Source organism: Scardinius erythrophthalmus (genome assembly GCF_964197995.2).
Source record: "Scardinius erythrophthalmus genome assembly, chromosome: 20".
Lineage (NCBI taxonomy): Eukaryota > Metazoa > Chordata > Actinopteri > Cypriniformes > Leuciscidae > Scardinius > Scardinius erythrophthalmus.
Window position 1 is genome coordinate 15,356,853 of NC_138240.1, and position 10,600 is coordinate 15,367,452.

At 37.2% G+C, this 10,600-nt stretch overlaps 1 protein-coding gene across 2 annotated transcripts; it reads right to left on the minus strand.

The window, feature by feature from the left end:
• Positions 1 to 884: 884 nt before the first annotated feature.
• On the minus strand, positions 885 to 10,306 carry LOC308680264 (uncharacterized protein). 2 transcript variants are annotated; one of them, XM_081348294.1, is made up of 10 exons: positions 9,744 to 10,071; positions 9,366 to 9,417; positions 9,087 to 9,271; positions 8,815 to 8,912; positions 8,137 to 8,470; positions 7,869 to 7,979; positions 7,595 to 7,704; positions 4,327 to 4,537; positions 1,810 to 1,935; positions 885 to 960 (listed from the first exon to the last, which is right to left on the minus strand). In XM_081348294.1, exons 3-10 carry the CDS (start codon positions 9,268 to 9,270, stop codon positions 941 to 943), a joined length of 1,194 nt encoding a protein of 397 aa, XP_081204420.1. In that variant the 5' UTR covers position 9,271; positions 9,366 to 9,417; positions 9,744 to 10,071; the 3' UTR covers positions 885 to 940. The 2 variants fall into 2 exon arrangements, with proteins under 2 accessions (XP_081204420.1, XP_081204419.1); XM_081348293.1 differs by having other exon boundaries at positions 9,366 to 10,306.
• Positions 10,307 to 10,600: the final 294 nt, after the last annotated feature.

The window sequence follows — 10,600 nt, forward strand, 5'->3', positions numbered from 1 at the left end:
AAGGATCGAGCAGTCACAATGATAAAGGCGTTGGAACCGGACGGTGAGTAAAACTGTTGAACAAATGTCTCTGTGTGTTGTCACTACCCTGCTGAAAAAAACAATAGAAACCATTACAGAATTGCTAATGGTTTCCACTACAAAACCATTACAAACCATCAGCCGTTAACCATTAAAACCATTACCAAGTGGAGTCCATTACGTAGTGTGTTTTGGGCCATATTCCATTAGGATTTATTGGTTTTAAGGGTTTCCATTACAAATTTGTATTGGTCATGATTTGTATTTTAATGGTTTCCATTACAGTTTTTGTATTGGTTCTGATGGTTTCATTACAAATTTGTATTGGTCTTGAATTGCACATATTTAATGGTTTCCATTACAGTTTTTGTATTGGTTCTGATGGTTTCATTACAAATTTGTATTGGTCTTGAATTGCACATATTTAATGGTTTCCATTACAGTTTTTGTATTGGTTCTGATGGTTTCATTAAAAATTTGTATTGGTCTTGAATTGCACATATTTAATGGTTTCCATTACAGTTTTTGTATTGGTTCTGATGGTTTCATTACAAATTTGTATTGGTCTTGAATTGCACATATTTAATGGTTTCCATTACAGTTGTGTATTGGTTAAGATTTGTAGGTTTGATGCTTTTAGCTGTTAATAATTAGGACATTAACTATAGTTTTTAATAAATTAATTTGAATTATAACTACTATTATACACAATTGATATAAACTTCACACCAACTTTTCAATAGCTTACAGCTCAGGTTTTGTTTTGCAAAAAGAACATGCACCCGAAATACAAACTATATACAGTATTAAGACCTGCTTTTTTACTCAACCCAGCTGGAAATAAACATCTGACACAAAATATTAATATTACATTTTTATTACTTAATTCAGTTTTTTTACATTAACACATTGTGTGTCTTCACTTGGGCTGACTGAGACCTGCAACAAGAAGGAGAATTCATTAGGACAATGTACCTCTTAAACCACATTACCAGTACATAAGATTATTCATACATTATATATTTATATATATTCATCCAACATCTTTGGGCGTACTTTGAGCAGATTCAAGATCTTTGTAAACTTTACAGCATTACAGTCATCTTTTATTTAATCTTCTCCAGGTGTAGGTTTTAAATTATAAAACAGATAGTTCAACTAGGATGCACCGAAATCATTTAAGTGATAAATAAATAAATACATAGGTAAATTGGCTATTTGGCTAAACTGATTTACCAGTATTTTTTAAAAAGTCCTGTTCACACACGATCTCTTAACAGTAATTCACCAGTGAGGACTATGTGTGAAAGGGGCTAATGATGTAATGAGGTCCCAGGTGTTTGTTATGTTTTAGAGTTTTACAGTGGCTTATAAAGCAATTCAGCCAATCATGAGGACCGGAACCATCCATTTTACAACACTACTCGAGCACTCAAGAAGTGTAGGAACTGATGTGTCAAAGAAAGTGGTCAAGCTTTCAACAAAAAAAGCTGCTCAACAGTTACCCAATGAAATGATGAACATATAAATCTACAAAGATATTATTTCAACCCTTTATTCAAAAACAGAACTGACAGTGTTTTTTTTTTCAAAGATGTTATAATCTTTAACAAAATGTTTGACATTGTTTGACAAGCACATGCACACAAAAGTCTCGCGCAGTTGGATAATAGGTAATAATTGCAATACAACCCCTTCAGGCTGATTCAAGACGGGGTTGTATTTGCTATAACAATCGCCTCGCTATACATTATCCCTTACTTAAGAAATGGGTATTTAAATACTTACCAGTGATAGTTTTTGTCCTGTTTATATCACTGATCTTCTCAGCCAGGTATTTCCGTACACTTAGGAGGCGCTTATTTATTTCCTCTGAGGTGTGACCCCTTTCCTCCAGCCTCTGAGACAGACACTCTGTTTAGAACACACACACACACACACACACACACACACACACACAAATAAATAAATACATTTTTTACTTCAAGTACTGATCATGACTAATGATTTACCAAATAATTTGTAAATACAAAGTGTTTTGTGTACAATGTGATAATGGAATGACAATAATTCGAGGATGTACTGGAAAAAAAGTAGCACCAGGATGCTTTTCAGAGTAATTAAAACATTTTAAATCTGACCACACAGGAAATTAAGTAGAATATGATGCTTGACAACTGAAATCTGAAGTTATACAGTGACAATTTAAGGAGGTAGAGCACACAGAACCACAAAGCTCCAGGTGCTGGTTGCTCCAGCTGGACATACACCCGGTTGTGTTTTTTAATTCAAGTACTGATCATGACTAATGATTTACCGATTATTTTTTCAGGAGCAGCTTCTTAGCAAAACCAGCTATATACTGACCCTCGTTTATAAAGCAGTCTGGTGAGAAATGATTCGCGAAACATGAAAGCATTGACGTTGATCGTGGGGAATATTCCCTTTGAAAACAAAACTCTGCCACTGCGTCTTCAGCGGTTTGGATTTAGGAACATCAAAATGACTGCTGTGTTCCTTATTTAGTTTATTAGTTTATAATAACGTGGACAGTGTCTTTTGATAAAAGAGCAGCTTTAGCCTCTACGGCTAATTTCCAGCTGTAGTCCCCGGCCAGTTGTTAATAGGCATACATTTACATTTAGTCTTTTTTTAGCGTTCTGGGGTAGCGTTCTGAATCATCTGTAGTGGTTTAATTGCACATGATGGAAGTCCAGCCAGAAGAGCATTGCAGTAAGCCTAGATATGACCAGAGTCTGGACGAGAAGTTGTGTTGCATGCTCAGTTAGGTAAGGCCTGATCTTCCTGATGTTGTGCAGTGCAAACCGGCATGATCAAGCTGTCTTTAACTAAAAATCGACTAAAAATGACGTTAGAAAAATCAAGAGCCTACCAATTAATCGACTAGTCAACTGGGAGATTACAGCCTAGGGTTGTAACGGTATACCGGTATGACGATTTATCACGATATTGGCATGTACGATTATCATATCGTAAATATTTGCCAATCCACGGTTTTGAAAAAAAAAAAATTAAACCAGATCTCATCTGCGCATATGCAACTTCTTTTCACTTGACTGCTTAGACTCCACCCATACATGTGCGCTCGTTTTCCCCTATGGTTTTCCCCCGCCGAAAACAAGTAACGTTATACTTTTGTTATCTGAAAAACGAACGCGGGATTTTCCTCGAAGATGGGTTTAGAGTGCGGATCGGGCCGAATTTTTCTGTCCGAGCCCGGCACGCGTCCGAAAGAGCAGTAACCGAACCCGACCCGAGTCCGACAGGCATAAAGATATGTCCGAGCCCTCACATATACTAATGTGCCACAAACAGGACTTTAATATCACCAACCATTCCCATGTTATTACGGTGTATCCATATACATGGCCCACCCTGTATATTCTGCTTGTTCTGTGTGAATGAGCAGCGCCATTTCGCCTAGTACATACTCAAATATGTGTGACGACGCTCATGGTGTTTAAAGCGTCTGCCGTCTCACTCATATGAGGACGTGAACACATGAACATATCCAGAGCTGCTCTGCTTTTATTTAAAAGAATCATCATCAAATACACTCTGACTGAAACTCATAGGTGTTTAGTACAACCTGTCAAAATAAAAGTTCGATTTAGCTTAAAGAAATGTTACTATTGTACAATAGAATATAGCTTAGTTATAACAACAACAATAATAAAGTTTATTTAAACATTAAGAAATATAGTTTTGTGTCTGTTTTAATTTAGTAACCCTATCCAGACAAACAAAAGTTGTTACATTTCATCTGATTGCATTTTCAATAATATATTTGTATTAAATCATAGAATCCAGACAAATTATATCAGACAAGTTACCCAGAATTTCTGAGGAAATAAAATACATTTCATAAGACTCTACTATCTTATAATTAACTTAAATAATAATTAATAAATTAAGAATAAAAATAATTTAAGGTTTTATGAATTCAATTGATTAGACATGTTTGTTCAAATGGGAATTTATTTTTTCTTTCTTATTTTTTCCAAAAGATAGACTCACACAAAAAAGTTTTTTTTTTTCATTAAAAAAGTTTGTTTTAATAAACCATATGTTCAACCAAAAAACCCTATCTGTTTTCATTAATTTAAGGGGCATTGTAGCAGATGATTAAAATAATAATAAGGATTGTTTAATACCGTATATCATGAAACCGTGATATTTTCTGAGACGATTATCATACCGTGAAAATCTCATACCGTTACAACCCTATTACAGCCCTAGTGTCTTGTGTTGAGATTTAATTATAGCTAAATTTGACAGTTTTACCTTTGATAGCGGAGATCTTTTCTGGACTCAGAGGTGGTTTTGCCTCAGCCTCAGGTTTTGCGTTACATTTCATCCCCGTAACACTCCTCTGTTTGAGGACTGTGGTACCCCATATGACTACAGCTAAGCTCTTGCAGAATTTTGAGTCCCCCTCTAATCTCCTCACGATGTCCCACTTTCCTGTGGGTATCAGGACTCCATGTCCTAGATCCTGAAAGAAAAAAAAAAAAAAAAAAACATTAATATGCATAAGACCATTTTACCTCATTTAAAAGTAGAGGTCGACCATTATATTGGTTTTACTGATTACTTGGCACCAATAGGTAGCAGGTAACTAAGGGGGCCATGGCGATGCAGGTAGTTTGAGGAGTCATGTAGGACTGGCCTCCGTGGCTCTTGACTTGACTCTTGGCCACGATGGCTGGAGAAGTATGTACTTTTTTGCGTATTTTGTGGTTGGGTATTATTTAAATGAGGAACATTATGACTTCATGAGATCCAGAAAAATTGTATTATGAATTTATAATGCATGACTACCGTGCTGTTTCAGGGCTCGCAAAATTTCAAAATCGCTGGTAGCCCTTCGGGCAGGCTCTCTTCGTATTTTGGTAGCCCCGAAATGAATTTTACTAGCCCAGATAAAAAGACAATTTTTAATGTAGAAAATTTGTTAGGAGTCAAAACAATGAATCAAAAACCTTTTCAAAACACAAAATATCAACAAATATGCATCTGGTTCTAACTGAACTGAAATGTGTGTGACCAGTATGGAACATGAATCAGTGTGTCTGTGGCTCAGCCCCCAATGAGGGTATGAAAAAACAAACAAAAAAAACACGTAACACTTTAGTTTAGGGTCTAATGCTCACTATTAAGTTTCATTAACATGCAGATGGCAGGGTTTTATCATCACTGAGGTCCCGAATGTGAGGCAGGCTAGTCAGGGGGGTTCGGGGGCACCCCGAGAAAATGTTGATTTCTCTGATCTACATATGTGCATTTTAAGATGTTTTAAAGGCCAAAAAAATGGATAACAATAGCTTTAAAACCATGTAAGTGGGCAGCTGATTATTTTTCTCTCCTCATCAGCACACTCCTATTGATACTTTGCAGTCACGTGACTACCATGGATACCTGGCGGGCAACAAACGGGTATTTCCAACGTAGAGTCCTGTAGTTCCAGGTCTTTCTAGTAGCTATCAAGTCTGTTAGCGAGCTAGCTGCATATGGACTAGGATTAACTCCAAGATAATAACTCCTAAATTGTGTAAAGCAGACAAGTTTTTTAAAGATAATAGAGCAGTAATAATTCCTCCGTAAATAATCTAACGTTAGCTCTACTGTTGGGTCATCTCTGGTTCTCATTGAAAATCATAGATATCGCAAACCTCAAAACAACCTATCACACACTTCTGTTATTGTTAGCAAAAGACGACAGCTGTTACTGTACGTTCACACCGCCACCGGCGAGAGCGTCAAAGTGCCCGGAAATCATTCATTTTCAATGAATTTTGCTGCTCTCGCCAGCGGCGGTGTGAACATAACGTTACAGTTAGTCTAGCTTAGATTCATAACACAAACAGCTGACTCGCCGAACCAGCTGGTAAATATTGGTGGTGTTGATTGACAAAACTACAGTAACTTAAAGACACGATTAATTACATGATCATACACCCATTGTGTTCAAACAAATGTTGAAATTACCTTTGATGGTAATAGGCACAGACGTGTGTATACTGTGAAGGTTGCTTATCTCATCAACTATCTGGCATGTCGTTTACACCTCAAAACACCAACTTTTGTATAGTAAAACTGGCGACCCTTGATTAGTTTACTGGGTTTCGTTGCTGGAGAACGACGTTCTTGCCCGCCAGACAGTACTTGTGACGTCAAGTGCAAAGTATCAATTCTCTTTCTTTTTCTCTTGCTCTGTCTCTTCCCCTCCTAAAGCTGAGCTTTGACTGATATAGGCTTTTCATTTTTGTCTGTCAGTGAAGTAAACATAGGGTCAACTGATAGGTTGATTTATGAATCATTTTCTCAGACACATTCCTTTACTGAAAGCTACTAAGAAAGCTAGGTAGCCTAACTAAGTTTATTAAATTCATTCACAATATGTACACATTCATTATTGATCTTCTTCCTAATATAGGGCCGTAGACAGGGCTTTATAAATCAAAGAGGTCCTACATTTAAGGTTATTAGGGAGTTCAAATTTTTTATTTCTCTGATATGTCCATTTCAAGACGTTTGAAGGCCAAAAAAGGATAAGAAATAGCTTTAAAACAATGTCAGCGGGCAGTAGATTATGTGTCAATACTTGCTCTCACTTCTTATACATTACTCTTTCTTCTTCTCTCAGTCTCCTCATCTTGCCCTGTCTCTTCCCCTCCTAAAGCTGAACTTTTTTTAATTTACTGAAGGCTACAAATTGTATATTAATTCTCAATATGTACACATTCATTATTAATCTTGTGCCTAACATGAAAACGGATTTGTTAATGCTCTGTTAAATGTCCCCTCACAATGACAGTAAACTAATTATTAGTCACGTTACATAGGCCTATTTTCAGTTCAAAATGGCGAAATTCGACAAAAGTATATTCGTTTGTCTGATTATTTTTGTCATTCGTTTCACATTTATGACCTAAAAAAACTGTCAAATATGAAATGTTTAGTTTAGCTACTAACATCTTATCTCGCACTTGACCGTAAACTGAGTCGCTCTGCTCAAATTCGCTCTCAGCAGCTTCTGTGAATATAAACCCTGCCTACTTTGATTTGATTGGTCATCTCAAATATTCTGACATTGACAGACCAATGAGACTCAGGTGAACACACACACACACACACACACACACACACACACACACACACACACACACACACACACCCTGTTTCTGATATGTGCTCTGCTCTGCGCTGCTGCGGATTGAAGATGAAGACGCGTTGAATCTGATTATAACAAGACTGAAGCGAACACTATTTCAGATAGCCCGTCGGGCAGGCCGGTTATGCATTTTGGTAGCCCGACTTGAAAACACAATAGCCCCGGGACGTCGGGCAGCCGATTTTGCGAGCACTGTGTTTCATTGTGATTAATCGTGCAGCCCTAGTTTAAAATAAGAATACTAATACCACAGCTGAATAAAAAAATTTGTAAGGGTATACAGGGATAAACTAGATAACCTGGCTTCTCAAGACTCCCCTGCTTTGCATTAAAATGATAGGAATATGTAGAGTTTGTGTTTTACAGTCTACGAAATACCTTGTCATCCCTGTGTCTTATGCTCTGCTCCTCTGCTTCTGGACCTTGAACTGGCTGCTGTGGGAGTGGAGTCTGGCCTGCAGAAGAGGACTGTGGCTCCTTTTGTGTTACTGTAATATCAGAGTAAAGGCCCATTCACACCAAGAATGATAACTATATTCGTTTTTTTTATCAATCACTGCCTATAACTTACATTTGAATGTGTCCAATTCTTTCTAAGAACTTTAAAAACATGCATGTAAAATTAATAGTCAAACAGTTTGAAAATGCTCACGTTTGAGTATTATAGCCGTTTGCTCCTCTGCTGGTTCTTCTGGACCGTGAACTGGCTGCTGTGGGAGTGAAGTGTGGCCTGCAGAAGAGGTCTGTGGCTCCTTTTGTGTTACTGTAATATCAGATTAAGCAACACTTTTAATAGTTTTGTTGCAATAAAAAATAAAAAATCACAGGCTATAACTTACATTTGAATATGTCCAATTCTTTCTAAGAACTTTAAAAACATGCATGTAAAATGAATAGCCAACCAGTTTGAAAATGCTCACTTTTTTTGTTTTGGAAGAGCTCCTCTTGGAGATGAAGGTTTAACCGCCTTAGCTGCTGCAGTTCAGCTTTCGTGTCCCTATTCTCTTCTTTTAAACATTTAATTTTCTTCTCTTTTTCTTCATTACTCATCTCCTCCTCTCGCATCCTTTTTTTGATGTTGTAGTACTTGTCTTGCAGTTCCTTGTGCACATCCAAGGGGACATACTCATTGTGTGTTTCGTAACTGCTCTGGACAACTTTTTTCTTTTCTTTTAGGATTTCCATTAAAGTTTTCCGTTTCTGTATGCTTTGGACTGCTGGCTTTTTTTTTTTCTGGTCATTTGTCTTGTCACACTATAAAATAAACCAAAAATATTTTTTTAACAGCAGAATTTACAGACATATGTCATAGTGACCGACTGATAGGGAACTACATTTCCCATGATGCTATTTAGATAATTTCACTGAAATTACAGATTCAGAGAACTGAAACAAGCAAAATGCAAAGTGTGTAATGTTGTGATTAACCTCATAGCTTTGATTGGTTTGGTTCATGACTTACAACACTTTAATGGAGACTATTTTTTAAATCCCTATGGTATAAATTTATGAAAAAACTACCTCCAATGCTGAAAAATGTGCAGCAATAATGCACTCAATTGTATTACTTAAGAGATGCATTAGCCTACATAGCTTACAGATGGATTCTTGGAGCTTTTGGTAGATGACCAGTCTTCCTCATCACTGTTGAGTGGGGGTATTGAGATTCGCTCGCGCTTTAATTCCTCTTCAGATTCTGAAGAATAGAAGAAAAAATAACTACAGTTCTTTGTCACCACCAGTAAATATGTTAAGTGGTTGTTTGAGAATCTTTTGTAACAGTAACTGTAATACCCACATCTATGATTCCAGCAGTGCAACAAATAGTTTGACTGATATACTTATATATAGTGTAGCTTTAAATACCTACCAGCCAGTTTTAATATCTGTGCTTTGTAGTATTGCCCCTGGTCCTCTGGCGATTTCTTCCACAAAATGTTATATTTTTTCTTTGTTTCAAAATCTTTCACATCTTTTGGACAGAAGCCTTTTATGTGGTCCAAGGGCACTATCTGTCGGATGTTGTCGTCGATATAACGGACGTAGGCAAACATGCTAACATACAAGACAAACGACAGTTAATAAAAACACATTTTATATAAATTACTTTGTATTGGCAATACAAAATGTTTTATTTGTGAATAATTACCTTGCAGCCACTCTCTGTTGCAAGCCAACGTTAAGTTACTTGCTCTGTTTCACTAGAATGCAAATAACCAAATTACAAGAAACATGACATAAAGGTCAAATAAAACGAATGAAATGGCATGTTTATTAGGCTGCTGTCGACCTAAAGCACGAATAACGTAACATATCGGATTGTTTAACTGTTTACGTTCACTTAAGACATATTCTCAACCAACTGTATACTACTGGGCAAGACATTGACTGTGAAATTAATTCGGTAACGTTAGCTGCTTATTTGCTACTTGCACTCTGTCTGTGTCAGCCTTTAATTACTTTTTTTTATACTATCAACAGACTTAACCTTACGTGGCAACGTATGTTAATAAGCAGTCTTACTTACTGTAGCAATGTTGATTTTACATTTAAGTATAAATACATACACAGCCCGTTATCAGCTAACAATGGCTGGCGGTCCACCAGCATTGGGCGGCAAAAGTCAGCGGCTTGACACGGTCGGACAAAATATTATAATATAACAAAATATAACACCATCGGCAACACGACCAATCTGGACCAACAGTCTAAACCGTGGTATGCCAGAAAACACTTATTATGAACCAGCGGCTCGGTAGCGGACCGGGAAGGTGGTCCGCTGGAATAACGATGAGCAAAACGCCAGTGGGCCGCCAACTTTGCCACTGGTGGGCCGCCATCGGCCCGCTGGGCCTATGTTATAGTCTACCTCAATAGCGGACAGGGCAGAAAAGTAAATATTGCATCGAAAATAACAGGAATGAAAAGTATTAATGACACTTACCTGACAGAAAAAGTAAAAAAGGGTGGTTCGTGAACGAGCAGATCAGTTTAAATTATTATACCGTTATTTCAGTTGGAACTGTCACGCGCAAGCTAAGCTCCGCCCCCTTTTTGCGTGATCAACATCTCGTCTCAAGCACTTTTTTCATCATTATTTATTTTTCGGGACAAATATGCGTAGAAATAGGCAAAAATATAAGCTATACCTGGAACCTCAAAGTAAGACAAAGATACCTCGCCAGACAGTGTGTAGATATGACAGGCCAGGTGTTGATGTTGACGAGGAAGAGAGCCAAACAGCCAATGAAACAGGTACCGTAGACGTAGACTATCACGCTTATTATCCAGTAGGATTGTCCCGATTATTTGAATACATTTTATTGTTAAAAAATGTAAATAAAAACGTTAGTACATAGGACGGAGGTGATCCAGCAAAGTCTG